Source organism: Panulirus ornatus, chromosome 1 (assembly GCF_036320965.1).
Source record: "Panulirus ornatus isolate Po-2019 chromosome 1, ASM3632096v1, whole genome shotgun sequence".
NCBI classification, from domain to species: domain Eukaryota; kingdom Metazoa; phylum Arthropoda; class Malacostraca; order Decapoda; family Palinuridae; genus Panulirus; species Panulirus ornatus.
The window spans coordinates 43,185,771-43,207,234 of NC_092224.1; the positions used below are offsets into that span (position 1 = coordinate 43,185,771).

Here is a 21,464-nt window from a genome sequence, read left to right on the forward strand (position 1 = left end):
TAGAAATGTTTCCTTGCTATATATCGTAGCTTATGTCCAATTTATTGAATAATTTTCAGTGCATCTAGAAATTCAAGACCTGAAATCCTTTATGATTTTTTTACGTTAATGATAGTGAACGTAGGTTTTCTTTATAGTTTTCATAACCTTGCATAACCTTTATACAAGAAGTTATCAGTGGGTAGATTGCTACTTTAAAAGCAAAGTACATCATCTGCATATCAGATCCAAACTATGTTTAGTTCATAGCATATAGCAAATGGCTTTCAAAAAACTCATGTAAATATTTATTAAGACAGAATTGTTATATATAATGAATGCCCTTAAACACAATCTTATTAGTTTAATTATGTTTTTACTGGGGATGCCCTCAATGTTGTTTCCCAAGATGTTTGGGAGGAAGGATAACACATCATAGTGAACAGTGATTTCACATCAAAACTCACTAATCTATAAGGATGCTTTACATTTCAGGATTTCAGCTCTAACCAAATCTTCATTGTTTTTTATGATTGAATGGTGCCCTCAAATGGTTTGGTTTGTGGGTCTTGATTAAGCCATACATACTACTCTGTTTTTCCATTAATCCCTGTTTAATTCACAGTATGTATTAGTATCACTTAGGAGATTGTACACTTTTTCTTTATAATCACTACAACATTATTTTTGTTGGCTTTTGTTATATGCAAAGCATCAATTTTCTTTCATTTTTTTAGAGCCTTAGAAAACCGAAGTGGAACAGAGTTCTCATTTTCTCTGAAAAGGCACATACCTTATCACGGTGCAATTCTTTTGATGACAGATTGGTAACACAGTTGGGGTTGATGTGTTTGTTCCGCTAACTTGTTTTCTATCAGTCTGTTTAGGGAGGAAGGTCAGACATGTCAGGTAGACATCAATGTCCACCTGCTCTCCACGGGGATTAAGAGGGCTGAATAGCCTTAGAAGCTCCAGTGCTTGGCTTGTAAGCCTAAATTTTATAATCCAGTACAATCCACAGGGATTAGTGAAGCTCTGCCTCACTGCTGCCTGTGTACACTTACCTTGGATCTCTCCTACTCATTTTCTCTTTCCAGTGGTGAAGTGAAGGTTGTGTGTGTGTGCGTGTGGAAAGTTCTAAAAGCAGTGAAGAGTTCTTGTCAAGGGTTTAAAGTATGTGTACATGCAGGAAGGGTGGAGCGTTAATGGTTCTAAGTGAAGGCTGGTTTATAGATGGGTTGTTAAGGAGGATAAATGCAAGTAGTCTTGGAGAGAGGGGCGAGTATGGGAGAGTGTCAGTTGTTTGTTGATTACATTGCAATGGTGGCATATTTGAATGAGAAACTGCAGTAGTTGATGACTCAGTTTGGAAGAATGTGCAAAAGGAGGAACTTGAAAAAAATGTGAATAAAAGCAGTGTTATTAGGTTTAGATGGATAAGTTAGGTGGACATGACAGCAAATGAACAACTGAAGTGGTAAGTGTTTAAAGGTTCTAGGAGCACTGAAGAATGTTTAAAGAGAGGCAATTATTTGGGAGCTCAAAAATGGTTGCATCTGAAAGTATACTAGTCCCAATAGTGAGGCTGTAGATGTGTGTGTGTGTTGGAAATGAAATACTTGAGGACATTGTTTGGTGTGAGGTGGTTTGAGAGGTGAGAGAGAGATGTGGTAATGAAAAGTTTGGTTTGAGAGTTGAAGTAGGTGTGATAAAACGGAGAAGAATGGAGTGAAAACGATTTTGAGTTGGTAAAAATGAAAGTGGATTAAAAGAGAACCTGACTGCAAGAGAATATTTGGGGAGCAGCTGATCGAGTGTCACCATTTTTGTTGTAAGAAACAGGATATTTGTGATACATGATTTAAATGAAAAAGTTGTTCTAATGTACAACTTATTCTAATGTACTTCAGAATGTATGTGAAGCTTTTAATAGATGTATTGCTTTGATTTTGTTTTTCCAGTAGATTTCGTTTTCAGATCTGTAATGTGTAAAGTTGTTCGGTAACTCACAGCATGAATTAAACTTTACTTTTTTCATTTTCAGACCCAAATTCTAAACAAGCATTTGAATGAGTTGATGGAAGGCCTCACTGCAAAGGTATTCCGAACATACAATGCATCACGTACTCTGCAGGAACAGCTTGATTTACTTACATATGCAGATGATCCAATCCCAGCAAAAATTTTGTCATACAATAGAGCAAATCGAGCTGTAGCAGTGTTGTGCAACCATCAGCGGGCAGCACCTAAGACTTTTGCTAAATCAATGGCAAATTTACAGAAGAAAATCGATGATAAGAAAGAACAAGTGGAGGAGGCAGAAAGGGAATGTAAACAACTGAAAAAAGCAGCAAAAGGAGGTGGCTCTCAAAAAGAAAAGATGGCTTATGAGAAGAAGAAGAAGGCTTTAGAACGATTGAAGGAACAATTAGAGAAGTTGGAGCTCTCAGCAACAGACAAAGAAGAGAACAAGACTATTGCTCTTGGTACCTCCAAGCTCAACTATTTGGATCCCCGTATTTCAGTTGCTTGGTGCAAGAAGTATGGAGTTCCGATAGAGAAGGTTTATAACAAGACTCAGCGGCAGAAGTTCCAGTGGGCTATTGACATGGCCACAGCAGAATATAACTTCATGGGAGAACCAATGGACATTTCTAGGAATACTGATGATGGAGAAGGTGATGAAGAAGATGATGAGTAGGCAATTCAATTTCTATTATGAATAATTGAGAATGTCCTGTTTGTGACCAAAGATGATATTTTGGTAATTTGCTCTGTATCCAGGAGTGGTCTTGTACATCTTTGTCAAGAAAGGTCCTTAGTGGTCCTTTTATTTTTACTCTCACTAAAACTAGTGAAGGGAATGTGCAACTGTGGGACAGAACACAAAGAAGTCTTATAGAGTTGTATTTTATTGAGGTTAACCTGATTACCTCAGATATTTATTACACAAATATATAATTTTAAGTATTTGTAAGTCGTTTTGCTATTGCTGAAGTATTTTGCGTGTATGAATTCTTTTTCTATTCATTGTTATGTCTGGAAATTTCACAAAAAAAAGTTTTTACAGGACACTAGTGACTTTTAGCCCTGTGGGTTGATCGGTTTGTAATTGTGTAGTTTCTACTTCCTAAGTATAATTTATCTATAATATTTCATTAACCTCTTAAACATTATTTTGTACACATTGTCATATATAAGAGTATATTAAATAAAATGAATATGCACCAGCAAAGTGAACCATAATCATAACTCAGCAAAGATATCCAAGAAGCTCAAGGTGAGACAAGGTATTGTTACTGCAACTCTGCTAGTTTTGATCACAAGCAAAATACTATCATAAGTCTTCATAGGCTGTTTAAGTATCATCCATAGGCTGTCCAAGTGGCATCCAGATAATTCTGTGATTGTAGGTTTTAATGTTTTACTTATTTGATGATTTTTGAATGGTTCAAATCAAATTTCATTGCTACTGCAGGTCAATGAAGTCTTATTTGTTTACCAGAGTAATGGAAATGTTTTTGAAAAAAATTTTAAAGGCTTTAAAGCCTTGTGAAATGTCACTTTAAAATACTGAACAAGGTGCAGTTAGTTTGAAACTAAATATAATTCATTTAGGCTGAGCTGGATTTTACATTATGTGCTGACTTCAGAATTTAAGTTGATATAAGGTTGTGTTGGGCAGCTGGTGGTATTTGCCTGTCGCTGTTTCCTACATCCCCTGGTGCCTATCAAGTAGATTAGTTTTATGGGGTTTAAGTTATGATTGGTGTAACTTTTTGGTTGGAATTATGTAATTTAAATGTGTTAGCTAGTGCACCAGTGGGATGTGTATTGAACCTGAGGTCATAATGTAGGCAACTTGAAGACCAAATGTTGCTATATATTTATATATATATATATATATGATCATAATGTGTCTTTTGCAAGGAACTCACGGGACCATTCATGCAGACATTTAAGGATAATTCTTGACCCTGTTAATTGGACTTTGCTAAAATTTTAGTTCCAGAAGAGATTGCATCGTGGCCTGTGTCTTGATAACATGGAAACTCAGATCTTCCCAGTTCAGCTGGCCATTCCATACCATATGTGATACGCACCATGTACATATTGATTATCATCAATAAACCTTCATCTTGGGAATGTTGTGTACTATATCCCAGCAAAATGATATATTATTTTGATGCTGTATTTTGTCTCATTTTTTGGCTTTCGAGCAGTTAGAATGTGGTATTTTGCATATTAAATGCTGTCATTTTAATAACAAATTTAATTTGCAAATATGCAAACCAAGGTCTTTCTTTCTTTCATATGTCTGCCGTTTCCTGCTTTAGTGCAGTAGCACCAGAGGGAATAGTTAAAGAAAAGTTTTTGTTCCATCACATTCACTTTCTTGTATAATGCTCTGGTTTCTTTGCATTATATGTCTTTTCTTTGGGTTTCCCTGACCACTTCATATGCCCCTGGTTCACTCCAAATTGCTCTATCTATCCCTTGCACATCATGTTCTGGCCCTTGTTTCCTTTACCTGTGACATGTGTCTTAGTCGTACTTTCCATACTTTTTAACCATTTCAGCAAACCCTATTCATCTCTCTCATACATATACCACTTAGTTGTATCTTTCATCCTAAATAATTACTCAATCAACCCTTTTTATGCCACAAATTTTTGTGGGATAGGTGAGAAAGAATTTGACCTCCATATCCCCTGCCTATTGTAGAAGGCAACTAAAGGTGGTGGGCGTAGGATGCTGGAAATAAGATAGGGAACAGGAGCCAATAGCTCAGACAGATGTTGAAGTGTGTGCGAATGTAACCGAGATGACATGAGAGACTGGTAGTGTATTTAAGAAAAGAAACCTGAATGTTCTGCCTCAGTGAAAGAAAGCTCAAAGGTAAAAGATTTGGAAACGTCTGAGGAGATTTGGGAGTATGTAGCAGAGTGTAAGGAAGTGAAGTGGATGGCATGAGAAAGAAGAAAGATCATGAAAGGTAAGTGTTTTAGGAGCAGCTGCATTCCGATCAGCAGTTTTGATGCAAGAGACTGCAGTAGAGTGTATGGGCATGGTGAATACACTGATATGAAAGGAAATGGATAAAAACTTTAGTTGGTTTAAAGTATGCATGTACGAGAAGGAAAGATGGTCAGTTAGCATTACGTGCGTGTCAAAAAGCGACTTTAAATCAAATTCTGCCATTACGATTTTCCTAATATCTTCTAATCGCTTTGACTTTTGTCCCGTTCCGGTTAAAAAAAAAAAAAAAAAGTCTTTCAAACCGCTACCCACCCTAGGGAAATCTTCACACGATCCTGCCAACTCTTCCAAAGTTTTCAGCTTTTGGTGCCAACACTTCTGAAATAATGAATCACCCCTTCCATCTTTCAAATTTCATAATCAAATTCTACCTATCATACCGATTTTCTTATTTCCTATATACTGGTTTTGAGTATAATTCTGTTTCAGTCAAAAAAATCTCGAATTGTGCAACTCAACCTAGCGAAGTCTTCACTCTGTAACCAACCCTTCTGAAGTGTTCAAATCAAAACTATCAACCCTCCCATTTTTTCTACCAATCTTTCGATTTTCATAATTAAATTGTGTTTATCCTACAGACTTTCGTAGTGTCTCTTATCGACTGGTTTTGACTTTTATTCCATTCCGGTCAAAAAATATTTGGAATTCTGCTACCAACCTTGGCGAATTTTTCACCACCACCACAACGACAACCTACATTACCGCCACAACGACAACCTACACTACCGCCACAACGACAACCTACACTACCTCCACAACGACAACCAACACTACCGCCACAACAACAACCAACACTACCTCCACAACGACAACCAACACTACCGCCACAACGACAACCTACACTACCTCCACAACGACAACCACCACCACCGCCACAACAACAACCAACACTACCGCCACAACGACAACCTACACTACCTCCACAACGACAACCAACACTACCGCCACAACAACAACCAACACTACCTCCACAACGACAACCAACACTACCGCCACAACAACAACCACCACCACCGCCACAACAACAACCAACACTACCTCCACAACGACAACCTACACTACCGCCACAACGACAACCAACACTACTGCCACAACAACAACCAACACTACCGCCACAACGACAACCTACACTACCGCCACAACGACAACCTACACTACCGCCACAACGACAACCAACACTACCGCCACAACAACAACCACCACCACCGCCACAACAACAACCAACACTACCGCCACAACGACAACCTACACTACCGCCACAACGACAACCTACACTACCTCCACAACGACAACCACCACCACCGCCACAACAACAACCAACACTACCGCCACAACGACAACCACCACCACCGCCACAACAACAACCAACACTACCGCCACAACAACAACCAACACTACCTCCACAACAACAACCACCACCACCGCCACAACAACAACCAACACTACCGCCACAACGACAACCAACACTGCCGCCACAACGACAACCTACACTACCTCCACAACAACAACCAACACTACCGCCACAACAACAACCAACACTACCTCCACAACGACAACCACCACCACCGCCACAACGACAACCTACACTACCTCCACAACGACAACCAACACTACCTCCACAACAACAACCACCACCACCGCCACAACAACAACCAACACTACCGCCACAACAACAACCAACACTACCTCCACAACGACAACCACCACCACCGCCACAACGACAACCTACACTACCTCCACAACGACAACCAACACTACCTCCACAACAACAACCACCACCACCGCCACAACAACAACCAACACTACCGCCACAACGACAACCAACACTGCCGCCACAACGACAACCTACACTACCGCCACAACAACAACCAACACTACCTCCACAACAACAACCACCACCACCGCCACAACAACAACCAACACTACCTCCACAACGACAACCAACACTACCTCCACAACAACAACCAACACTACCTCCACAACAACAACCAACACCACCGCCACAACAACAACCACCACCACCGCCACAACAACAACCACCACCACCGCCACAACAACAACCACCACCACCGCCACAACAACAACCAACACTACCGCCACAACAACAACCAACACTACCGCCACAACAACAACCACCACCACCGCCACAACAACAACCAACACTACCTCCACAACAACAACCACCACCACCGCCACAACAACAACCACCACCACCGCCACAACAACAACCAACACTACCGCCACAACAACAACCAACACTACCGCCACAACAACAACCACCACCACCGCCACAACAACAACCAACACTACCGCCACAACAACAACCACCACCACCGCCACAACAACAACCACCACCACCGCCACAACAACAACCACCACCACCGCCACAACAACAACCACCACCACCGCCACAACAACAACCAACACTACCTCCACAACAACAACCAACACTACCGCCACAACAACAACCAACACTACCGCCACAACGACAACCAACACTACCGCCACAACGACAACCAACACTACCTCCACAACGACAACCAACACTACCGCCACAACAACAACCAACACTACCTCCACAACGACAACCTACACTACCTCCACAACGACAACCAACACTACCGCCACAACAACAACCAACACTACCGCCACAACGACAACCTACACTACCTCCACAACGACAACCAACACTACCGCCACAACGACAACCTACACTACCGCCACAACAACAACCAACACTACCTCCACAACGACAACCAACACTACCTCCACAACGACAACCAACACTACCGCCACAACAACAACCAACACTACCGCCACAACGACAACCTACACTACCTCCACAACGACAACCAACACTACCGCCACAACAACAACCAACACTACCTCCACAACGACAACCAACACTACCGCCACAACGACAACCTACACTACCTCCACAACAACAACCACCACCACCGCCACAACAACAACCAACACTACCGCCACAACGACAACCAACACTACCGCCACAACGACAACCAACACTACCGCCACAACGACAACCTACACTACCTCCACAACGACAACCAACACTACCTCCACAACAACAACCAACACTACCTCCACAACAACAACCACCACCACCGCCACAACAACAACCAACACTACCGCCACAACGACAACCAACACTACCGCCACAACGACAACCAACACTACCTCCACAACGACAACCACCACCACCGCCACAACAACCACCACCACCGCCACAACAACAACCTACACTACCTCCACAACGACAACCTACACTACCTCCACAACAACAACCAACACCACCGCCACAACAACAACCAACACTACCTCCACAACGACAACCTACACTACCTCCACAACAACAACCAACACCACCGCCACAACAACAACCAACACTACCTCCACAACGACAACCTACACTACCTCCAAAACAACAACCACCACCACCGCCACAACAACAACCACCACCACCGCCACAACAACAACCAACACTACCGCCACAACGACAACCAACACTACCGCCACAACAACAACCACCACCACCGCCACAACAACAACCAACACTACCGCCACAACGACAACCAACACTACCGCCACAACGACAACCTACACTACCTCCACAACAACAACCACCACCACCGCCACAACAACAACCAACACTACCGCCACAACGACAACCTACACTACCTCCACAACAACAACCACCACCACCGCCACAACAACAACCAACACTACCGCCACAACGACAACCAACACTACCGCCACAACGACAACCTACACTACCTCCACAACAACAACCAACACTACCGCCACAACAACAACCACCACCACCGCCACAACAACAACCTACACTACCTCCACAACGACAACCTACATTACCGCCACAACGACAACCTACACTACCGCCACAACGACAACCTACACTACCGCCACAACGACAACCTACACTACCTCCACAACGACAACCAACACTACCGCCACAACGACAACCACCACCACCGCCACAACAACAACCAACACTACCGCCACAACGACAACCACCACCACCGCCACAACAACAACCAACACTACCTCCACAACAACAACCAACACTACCTCCACAACGACAACCAACACTACCGCCACAACGACAACCAACACTACCGCCACAACGACAACCAACACTACCGCCACAACAACAACCTACACTACCTCCACAACGACAACCAACACTACCTCCACAACGACAACCAACACTACCGCCACAACAACAACCACCACCACCGCCACAACGACAACCAACACTACCGCCACAACAACAACCAACACTACCGCCACAACAACAACCACCACCACCGCCACAACAACAACCAACACTACCGCCACAACGACAACCAACACTACCGCCACAACAACAACCAACACTACCGCCACAACAACAACCAACACTACCTCCACAACAACAACCAACACTACCGCCACAACAACAACCACCACCACCGCCACAACAACAACCAACACTACCGCCACAACAACAACCAACACTACCGCCACAACAACAACCTACACTACCGCCACAACGACAACCTACACTACCGCCACAACGACAACCTACACTACCTCCACAACGACAACCAACACTACCGCCACAACGACAACCAACACTACCGCCACAACAACAACCAACACTACCTCCACAACAACAACCAACACTACCTCCACAACAACAACCAACACTACCGCCACAACAACAACCAACACTACCTCCACAACAACAACCAACACTACCGCCACAACAACAACCAACACTACCTCCACAACAACAACCAACACTACCGCCACAACAACAACCAACACTACCGCCACAACAACAACCAACACTACCTCCACAACGACAACCAACACTACCGCCACAACAACAACCAACACTACCTCCACAACGACAACCAACACTACCTCCACAACGACAACCAACACTACCTCCACAACGACAACCAACACTACCTCCACAACAACAACCAACACTACCGCCACAACAACAACCACCACTACCGCCACAACAACAACCAACACTACCGCCACAACAACAACCACCACCACCGCCACAACAACAACCAACACTACCGCCACAACAACAACCAACACTACCGCCACAACGACAACCAACACTACCGCCACAACAACAACCACCACCACCGCCACAACAACAACCAACACTACCGCCACAACGACAACCAACACTACCGCCACAACAACAACCAACACTACCGCCACAACGACAACCAACACTACCTCCACAACAACAACCAACACTACCGCCACAACAACAACCACCACTACCGCCACAACAACAACCAACACTACCGCCACAACGACAACCAACACTACCTCCACAACAACAACCAACACTACCGCCACAACAACAACCAACACTACCGCCACAACAACAACCAACACTACCTCCACAACAACAACCAACACTACCGCCACAACAACAACCAACACCACCGCCACAACAACAACCAACACTACCGCCACAACGACAACCAACACTACCTCCACAACAACAACCATCACCACCGCCACAACGACAAACACCACTATCGCCACAACGACAACCAACACTACCTCCACAACAACAACCATCACCACCGCCACAACGACAACCAACACTACCTCCACAACAACAACCACCACCACCGCCACAACAACAACCACCACTACCTCCACAACAACAACCATCACCACCGCCACAACGACAACCAACACTACCTCCACAACAACAACCACCACCACCGCCACAACAACAACCATCACCACCGCCACAACAACAACCACCACTACCTCCACAACAACAACCACCACCACCGCCACAACAACAACCATCACCACCGCCACAACAACAACCACCACTACCTCCACAACAACAACCACCACCACCGCCACAACAACAACCACCACCACCGCCACAACAACAACCATCACCACCGCCACAACGACAACCAACACTACCTCCACAACAACAACCATCACCACCGCCACAACGACAACCAACACTACCTCCACAACAACAACCACCACCACCGCCACAACAACAACCACCACTACCTCCACAACAACAACCATCACCACCGCCACAACGACAACCAACACTACCTCCACAACAACAACCACCACCACCGCCACAACAACAACCATCACCACCGCCACAACAACAACCACCACTACCTCCACAACAACAACCACCACCACCGCCACAACAACAACCATCACCACCGCCACAACGACAAACACCACTATCGCCAAAACGACAACCACCGCCAGAAATGGCCAAAATGAATGTGGGTTTGACACTTTTTGAAATAACACCGTTCTATTAAGATGGCTTTCACAGAAATGGCCAAAAATACATTACTCGCAACAGAACTGAAAAACGACCATTCTTCATTTTTACATCGTTTAATAGTGTTTAAAAAGTTGTATTGAAATCTATTTAGAAAGTATACTTTATCACTAAAGAAATCCCTACCTTTTTTTTGTTCTTTTTACTTTCTCTTTATCGGTAATAAACATTCTTAAAACGAAAGATTCTTTATTTCACATCCTGGAAAAACGATTCCTCATGTTTTGATGGAAAAAAATTTCCCTGAAAAATTTCCTGCCATTTTTTCATTTCATATCTTGGAAAAGCAATTCCTTATGTTTTAGGAGCTGAATTGTTCGAAAAATAATTTCCCTGAGAAATTCCCTGCCATTTTTTTTTCGTTACTCGTAAGAGAAAATCTTAAAAACGAACATTCTTTATTTTCACATCATCTAATAGTGTTTAGAAAGCTGTATCAAAAAATTCATTTTCACATTTTAAGAGCTGTATTGATTGAAAGAAAAATTTCCCTGAAAAATTCCCTGCCATTTTTTTGTCATTAATCGTAACAAGATCTTAAAAACGAACATTCTCCGTTTTTACATCGTTTAATTGTGTTTAGAAAGCTGTATTGAAATCTATTTAGAAAGTATATTTTATCACTAAAGAATTCCCTACCTTCATTTTCATATCCTAGAAAAACGATTCCTCGTGTTTTAAGAACTGTATTGATTGAAAAAAAATTTCCCTAAAAACTTCCCTGCCATTTTTTTTTTTCATTAAAAACGAACATTTAGAAAGCTGTATTGAAATCTATTTGGAAAGTATATCTTATCCCTAAAGAATTCCCTACCTTCATTATCGTATCCAAAAAACGATTCCTCGTGTTTTAAGAGCTGTATTGATCGAAAAAAAAATTTCCCTGAAAAATTCCTTGCCTTTTTTTGTCATTACTCGTAACAAGATCTTAAAAACGAACATTCTCCATTTTTACATCGTTTAATTGTGTTTAGAAAGCTGTATTGAAATCTATTTAGTATATCTTATCCTTAAAGAATTCTCTGCCTTCATTTTCATAACCTAGAAAAACGATTCCTCGTTTTTCAAGAGCTGTATTGATCGAAGAAAAAATATCCCTAAAACATCTGCCATTTTTTTTTCATTAAAAACGAAAATAGTATTAAGAAAGCTGTATTGAAATCTAAATCTAAATCCCTTCTTTTTTTTTCTAAATTTTAGGTGCTGAATTGTTTGAAAAAAAATTCCCTAAAAATTTCCCTGCCATTTTTGTTATTACTCGTAAGAGAAAATCTTAAAAACGAATATTCTTTATTGTTTAGAAAGTCTTCCTATCTCTTTTCTTTCTCTTTAGCGGTAATACATAATCCTAAAAACAAAGATTCGTCATTTTCATATCCTAGAAAAACGATTTCTTAAGAGCTGTATTGATTGAAAAAAAAAATTTCCCTGAAAAATTCCCTGCCATTTTTTGTTATTACTCGTAACAAGATCTTAAAAACGAATATTCTCCATTGTTTAATTGTGTTTAGAAAGCTGTATTGAAATCAATTTAGAAAGTTCATTTTATCCCTGAAGAATCACCTACCTTTTTTTCGTTCTCTTTACTTGTAATAGACAATCTTAAGAACAAATATTCATCAGTTTTTTTTATCCTGGATCGAAAAAGAAAAGTTTCCCTGAAAAATTCCCTGCCATTTTTTTTTTATTGCTTATAATGAAAAATCTATAAAACGAACGTTCTTCATTTTATCATCATTTAATAGTGTTAAGAAAGCTGTATTGAAATCTAAATCTAAATCTAAATTCCCAAATTTTTTTTTATCCTCTTTATCGGTAATATTCTTCATTTCATATCCTGGAAAAACGATTCCTTATGTTTTAGGAGCTGAATTTGCTTTTAGACAAATGGGAAAAAATACATTTGTGAAAGTGGCTTTGACACTTTTTGAAATACCACCGTGTTTTCACTTTGGCACTGTCTTCTAACGAGGGTGGTTTTGGCACTTTTCGAAACGTGACCGTTTTCACGATGCTGGCTTTCGCACTTTTTCTTAATACCAGTCTTTTAACGAAGGTGGCTTTGATACTTTTTTGAAAAAACACCGTCTTTTAATGAAGGTGGCTTTGACACTGAAATACCACGGTGTTTTAACGAAGGTGGCTTTGACACTTTTTTGAAATAACACTTTCAATGAAGGTGGCTTTGACACTTTTTGAAATACCACCGTTTTTTCACGAACGTGGCTTTGACACTTTTTGAAATAGCACCTTTTTTCAAGAAGGTGGATTTGACACTTTTTGAAAGCAACCCGTTTCTTAATGAAGTTGGCTTTCAGACAAATGGCCAAAAATACATTTGTGAAAGTGGCTTTATCACTTTTTGAAATACCACCGTGTTTTCACTTTGGCACTGTCTTCTAACGAGGGTGGTTTTGGCACTTTTCGAAACGTGACCGTTTTCACGATGCTGGCTTTCGCACTTTTTCTTAACACCAGTCTTTTAACGAAGGTGGCTTTGACACTTTTTTGAAAAAACACCGTCTTTTAATGAAGGTGGCTTTGACACTGAAATACCACGGTGTTTTAACGAAGGTGGCTTTGACACTTTTTTGAAATAAGTCTTTCAATGAAATACCACCGTTTTTTCACGAACGTGGCTTTGACACTTTTTGAAATACCACCGTTTTTTCAAGAAGGTGGATTTGACACTTTTTGAAAGCAACCCGTTTCTTAATGAAGTTGGCTTTCAGACAAATGGCCAAAAATACATTTGTGAAAGTGGCTTTGACACTTTTTCCAATACCACGGTGTTTTCACTTTGGCACTGTCTTCTAACGAGGGTGGTTTTGGCACTTTTCGAAACGCCACCGTTTTCACGATTGTGGCTTTCGCACTTTTTCATTGTGTCTTTTAACGAAGGTGGCTTTGACACTTTTTTGAAAAAACACCGTCTTTTAATGAAGGTGGCTTTGACACTTTTTACAAAAAAACATCGTCTTTTAATGAATGTGGCTTTCACGCTTTGAAATACCACGGTGATTTAACGGTGGATTTTACACTTTTTTGAAATAACACTGTCTTTTAATGAACGCGGCTTTGACACTTTTTGAAATACCACCGTTTTCTCGGGAAGGTGGCTTTGACACTTTTTCCAATACCAACGATGTTGGCTTTCAGACAAATGGCTAAAAATACATCTGTGAAAGTGGCTTTGACACTTTGAAATACCACCGTGTTTTCACTTTGGCACTCTCTTCTAACGAGGGTGGTTTTGGCACTTTTCGAAACGACCATTTTCACGATGCTGGGTTTCGCACTTTTTCTTAATACCAGTCTTTTAACTAAGGTGGCTTTGACACTTTTTTGAAAAAACACCGTCTTTTAATGAAGGTGGCTTTGACACTTTGAAATACCACGTTGTTTTAACGAAGGTGGCTTTGACACTTTTTTGAAATACCACCGCTTTTTCACGAACGTGGCTTTGACACTTTTTGAAATACCACCGTTTTTTTTTTTTTTTTTTTTTTACGAAGGTGGCTTTGACACTTTTTGAAATAACTGTCTTTTAATGCAAGTGGCTTTGACACTTTTTAGAAATACCATCGTCTTTTAATGACGATGGCTTTGACACATTGAAATACCACTGTCTTTTAACGAAGGTGGCTTTGACATTTTTTTTTAAAAAAACACCGTCTTTTAATGAAGGTGGCTTTGACACTTTTTTTTTTTGGAAAAACCGTCTTTTAATGTAGGTGGCTTTGACACTGAAATACCACGGTGTTTTAACGAAGGTGGCTTTGACACTTTTTTGAAATAACACTGTCTTTCAATGAAGGTGGCTTTGACACTTTTTGAAATACCACCTTTTTTCACGAACGTGGCTTTGACACTTTTTGAAATACCACCGTTTTTTCAAGAAGGTGGATTTGACACTTTTTGAAAGCAACCCGTTTCTTAATGAAGTTGGCTTTCAGACAAATGGCCAAAAATACATTTGTGAAAGTGGCTTTATCACTTTTTGAAATACCACAGTGTTTTCACTTTGGCACTGTCTTCTAACGAGGGTGGTTTTGGCACTTTTCGAAACGCCACCGTTTTCACGATGCTGGCTTTCGCACTTTTTCTTAACACCAGTGGCTTTGACACTTTTATGAAAAAACACCGTCTTTTAATGAAGGTGGCTTTGACACTTTCAAATACCACGGTGTTTTAACGAAGGTGGCTTTGACACTTTTTTGAAATAACACTGTCTTTCAATGAAGGTGGCTTTGACACTTTTTGAAATACCACCGTTTTTTCACGAACGTGGCTTTGACACTTTTTGAAATACCACCGTTTTTTCAAGAAGGTGGATTTGACACTTTTTGAAAGCAACCCGTTTCTTAATGAAGTTGGCTTTCAGACAAATGGCCAAAAATACATTTGTGAAAGTGGCTTTGACACTTTTTGAAATACCACCGTGTTTTCACTTTGGCACTGTCTTCTAACGAGGGTGGTTTTGGCACTTTTCGAAACGCCACCGTTTTCACGATTGTGGCTTTCGCACTTTTTCATTGTGTCTTTTAACGAAGGTGGCTTTGACCCTTTTTTGAAAAAACACCGTCTTTTAATGAAGGTGGCTTTGACACTTTTTACAAAAAAACATCGTCTTTTAATGAAATACCACGGTGATTTTTTGAAATAACACTGTCTTTTAATGAACGCGGCTTTGACACTTTTTGAAATACCACCGTTTTCTCGCGAAGGTGGCTTTGACACTTTTTCCATTACCATCGATGTTGGCTTTCAGACAAAATGGCTAAAAATACATCTGTGAAAGTGGCTTTGACACTTTTTGAAATAACACGGTGTTTTCACGAATGTGGCTTAAGGACTTTTTCTTTATACCACTGTCTTTTAACGAAGGTGGTTTTGGCACTTTTCGAAATGCCATCGTGTTTTCACGAAGGTGGCTTTGGCAGTTTTTCTTAATACGTGTCTTTTAAGGAAGGTGCTTTGACACTTTATTGAAATACCGTCTTTTAATGAAGGTGGCTTTGACACTGAAATACCACGGTGTTTTAAGGAAGGTGGCTTTTCACGATGCTGGCTTTTGCACTTTTTCTTAATACCAGTCTTTTAACGAAGGTGGCTTTGACACTTTTTTGAAAAAACACCGTCTTTGACACTGAAATACCACGGTGTTTTAAGGAAGGTGGCTTTTACACTTTTTTGAAATAACTGTCTTTCAATGAAGGTGGCTTTGACACTTTTTGAAATACTACCGTTTTTTCACGAACGTGGCTTTGACACTTTTTGAAATACCACCGTTTTTTCAAGAAGGTGGATTTGACACTTTTTGAAAGCAACCCGTTTCTTAATGAAGTTGACTTTCAGACAAATGGCCAAAAATACATTTGTGAAAGTGGCTTTATCACTTTTTGAAATACCACGGTTTTCACTTTGGCACTGTCTTCTAACGAGGGTGGCTTTGGCACTTTTCGAAACGTGACCGTTTTCACGATGCTGGCTTTCGCACGTTTTCGTAATACCAGTCTTTTAACGAAGGTGGCTTTGACACTTTTTTGAAAAAACACCGTCTTTTAATGAAGGTGGCTTTGACACTGAAATACCACGGTGTTTTAACGAAGGTGGCTTTGACACTTTTTTGAAATAACACTGTCTTTCAATGAAGGTGGCTTTGACACTTTTGAAATACCACCGTTTCTTCACGAACGTGGCTTTGACACTTTTTGAAATAGCACCTTTCTTTCAAGAAGGTGGATTTGACACTTTTTGAAAGCAACCCGTTCCTTAATGAAGTTGGCTTTGAGACAAATGGCCAAAAATACATTTGTGAAAGTGGCTTTGACACTTTGAAATACCACCGTGTTTTCACTTTGGCACTGTCTTCTAACGAGGGTGGTTTTGGCACTTTTCGAAACGCCACCGTTTTCACGATGGTGGCTTTCGCACTTTTTCATTGTGTCTTTTAACGAAGGTGGCTTTGACACTTTTTTAAAAAAAACACCGTCTTTTAATGAAGGTGGCTTTGACACTTTTTACAAAAAAAACATCGTCTTTTAATGAAGGTGGCTTTCACGCTTTGAAATACCACGGTGATTTAACGAAGGTGGATTTTACACTTTTTTGAAATATCAATGTCTTTTAATGAACGCGGCTTTGACACTTTTTGAAATACCACCGTTTTCTCGCGAAGGTGGCTTTGACACGTTTTTCATTACCATCGATGTTGGCTTTCATATAAATGGCCAAAAATATATCTGTGAAAGTGGCTTTGACACTTTTTGAAATACCACGGTGTTTTCACGAAGGTGGCTTTACAACTTTTTCTCTATACCACTGTGTTTTAACGAAGGTGGTTTTGGCACTTTTCGAAATGCCATCGTGATTTCACGAAGGTGGCTTTGACAGTTTTTCTTAATACGTGTCTTTTAAGGAAGGTGCTTTGACACTTTATTGAAATACCACGTTGTTTTAACGAAGGTGGCTTTGACACTTTTTGAAATAACTGTCATTTACAACTTTTTCTCTATACCACTGTGTTTTAACGAAGGTGGTTTTGGCACTTTTCGAAATGCCATCGTGATTTCACGAAGGTGGCTTTGGCAGTTTTTCTTAATACGTGTCTTTTAAGGAAGGTGCTTTGACACTTTTTGAAATACCACCGTTTTTTTCACGAAGGTGGCTTTGACACTTTTTGAAATAGCACCTTTTTTTTTCAAGAAGTTGGATTTGACACTTTTTGAAAGCAACCCGTTTCTTAATGAAGTTGGCTTTCAGACAAATGGCCAAAAATACATTTGTGAAAGTGTCTTTGACACTTTAAAATACCACCGTGTTTTCACTTTGGCACTGTCTTCTAATGAGGATGGTTTTGGCACTTTTCGAAACGTGACCGTTTTCACGATGCTGGCTTTCGCACTTTTTCTTAATACCAGTCTTTTAACGAAGGTGGCTTTGACACTTTTTTGAAAAAACACCGTCTTTTAATGAAGGTGGCTTTGACACTCAAATACCACGGTGTTTTAACGAAGGTGGCTTTGACACTTTGAAATACCACCGTTTTTTCACGAACGTGGCTCTGACACTTTTTGAAATATCACCGTTTTTTCAAGAAGGTGGATTTGACACTTTTTGAAAGCAACCCGTTTCTTAATGAAGTTGGCTTTCAGACAAATGGCCAAAAATACATTTGTGAAAGTGGCTTTATCACTTTTTGAAATACCACCGTGTTTTCACTTTGGCACTGTCTTCTAACGAGGGTGGTTTTGGCACTTTTCGAAACGTGACCGTTTTCACGATGCTGGCTTTCGCACTTTTTCTTAATACCAGTCTTTTAACGAAGGTGGCTTTGACACTTTTTTGAAAAAACACCGTCTTTTAATGAAGGTGGCTTTGACACTGAAATACCACGGTGTTTTAACGAAGCTGGCTTTGACACTTTTTTGAAATAACACTGTCTTTCAATGAAGGTGGCTTTGACACTTTTTGAAATACCACCGCTTTTTCACGAACGTAGCTTTGACACTTTTTGAAATACCACCGTTTTTTCAAGAAGGTGGATTTGACACTTTTTGAAAGCAACCCGTTTCTTTATGAAGTTGGCTTTGACACTTTTTGAAATATCACCGTGTTTTCACTTTGGCACTGTCTTCTAACGAGGGTGGTTTTGGCACTTTTCGAAACGCCACCGTTTTCACGATGGTGGCTTTCGCACTTTTTCATTAAGTGTCTTTTAACGAAGGTGGCTTTGACACTTTTTTGAAAAAACCGTCTTTTAATGAAGGTGGCTTTGACACTTTTTACAAAAAAAAACCCGTCTTTTAATGAAGGTGGCTTTCACGCTTTCAAATACCACGATGATTTAACGAAGGTGGATTTTACACTTTTTTTGAAATAACACTGTCTTTTAATGAACGCGGCTTTGACACTTTTTGAAATACCACCGTTTTCTCGCGAAGGTGGCTTTGACACTTTTTCCATTACCATCGATGTTGGCTTTCAGACAAATGGCCAAAAATACATCTGTGAAAGTGGCTTTGACACTTTGAAATACCACGGTGTTTTCACGAAGGTGGCTTTACAACTTTTTCTTTATACCACTGTCTTTTAACGAAGGTGGTTTTGGCACTTTTCGAAATGCCATCGTGTTTTCACGAAGGTGGCTTTGGCAGTTTTTCTTAATACGTGTCTTTTAAGGAAGGTGCTTTGACACTATTGAAATAACACCGTCTTTTAATGAAGGTGGCTTTGACACTTTTTGAAAAAACATCGTCTTTTAATGAAGGTGGCCTTGATACTTTCAAATACCACATTGTTTTAAGGAAGGTGGCTTTGACACTTTTTAAATAACACTGTCATTTAATTAAGGTGGCTTTGACATTTTTGAAATACCACCGTTTTTTCACGAAGGTGGCTTTGACACTTTTTAAAATACCACCGTTTTTTCAAGAAGGTTGATTTGACACTTTTTGAAAGCAACCCGTTTCTTAATGAAGTTGGCTTTCAGACAAATGGCCAAAAATACATTTGTGAAAGTGGCTTTGACACTTTTTGAAATACCACCGTGTTTTCACTTTGGCACTGTCTTCTAACGAGGGTGGTTTTGCACTTTTCGAAACGTGACCGTTTTCACGATGCTGGCTTTTGCACTTTTTAAGAAAAAGTGGTATTTTAACGAAGTGTGTCTTTTAACGAAGGTGGCTTTGACACATTTTTGAAAAAACACCGTCTTTTAATGAAGGTGGCTTTGACACTTTGAAATACCACGGTGTTTTAACGAAGGTGGCTTTGACACTTTCTTGAAATAACACTGTCTTTTAATTACGGTGGCTTTGACACTTTTTGAAATACCACCGTTTTTTCACGAAGTTGGCTTTGACACTTTGAAATACCACCGTTTTTTCAAGAAGGTGGATTTGACACTTTGGCTTTCAGACAAATGGGAAAAAATACATTTGTGAAAGTGGCTTTGAAACTTTTTGAAATACCACCGTGTTTTCACTTTGGCACTGTCTTCTAACGAGGGTGGTTTTGGCACTTTTCGAAACGCCACCGTTTTCACGATGGTAGCTTTCGCACTTTTTCTTAATACCAGTGTCTTTTAAAGAAGGTGGCTTTGACACTTTTTTGAAAAACGTCTTTTAATGAAGGTGGCTTTGACACTTTTTACAAAAAAACATCGTCTTTTAATGAAGGTGACTCACGCTTTGAAATACCACGGTGATTTAACGAAGGTGGATTTGACACTTTTTTGAAATAACACTGTCTTTTAATGAAGGTGGCTTTGACACTTTTTGAAATACCACCGTTTTTTTTTTTTTTTTTTTACGAAGGTGGGTTTGACACTTTTTGAAATAGCACTGTCTTTTAATGCAAGTGGCTTTGACACTTTTTGAAATATCATCGTCTTTTAATGAAGATGGCTTTGACACATTGAAATACCACTGTCTTTTAACGAAGGTGGCTTTGACAATTTTTTGGAAAAACACCGTCTTTTAATGAAGGTGGCTTTGACACTTTTTGAAACCACCGTGTTTTCACTTTGGCACTGTCTTCAAACGAGGGTGGTTTTGGCACTTTTCGAAACGTGACCGTTTTCACGATGCTGGCTTTCGCACTTTTTTTTAATACCAGTCTTTTAACGAAGGTGGCTTTGACACTTTTTTGAAAAAAGACCGTCTTTTAATGAAGGTGGCTTTGACACTGAAATACCACGGTGTTTTAACGAAGGTGGCTTTGACAATTTTTTGAAATAACACTGTCTTTCAATGAAGGTGGCTTTGACACTTTTTGAAATACTGCCGTTTTTTCACGAACGTGGCTTTGAAACTTTTTGAAATACCACCGTGTTTTCAAGAAGGTGGATTTGACACTTTTTGAAAGCAACCCGTTTCTTAATGAAGTTGGCTTTCAGACAAATGGCCAAAAATACATTTGTGAAAGTGGCTTTATCACTTTTCGAAATACCACGGTGTTTTCACTTTGGCACTGTCTTCTAACGAGGGTGGTTTTGGCACTTTTCGAAACGTGACCGTTTTCACGATGCTGGCTTTCGCACTTTTTC

The 21,464-nt window shown here is 40.4% G+C and overlaps 1 protein-coding gene across 2 annotated transcripts in view; it reads left to right on the forward strand.

The window, feature by feature from the left end:
• The window catches only part of Top1 (topoisomerase 1), a 439,511-nt gene extending 435,386 nt beyond the window's left edge, over positions 1–4,125 (forward strand). For both annotated transcript variants that reach the window (XM_071662223.1, XM_071662230.1), the window contains exon 11: positions 2,024–4,125. In XM_071662223.1, the coding sequence (XP_071518324.1) occupies positions 2,024–2,680 (657 nt within the window). In that variant the 3' untranslated portion in view covers positions 2,681–4,125. The remainder of the gene's footprint in view (positions 1–2,023) is intronic.
• The last annotated feature ends 17,339 nt before the right edge of the window (positions 4,126–21,464 follow it).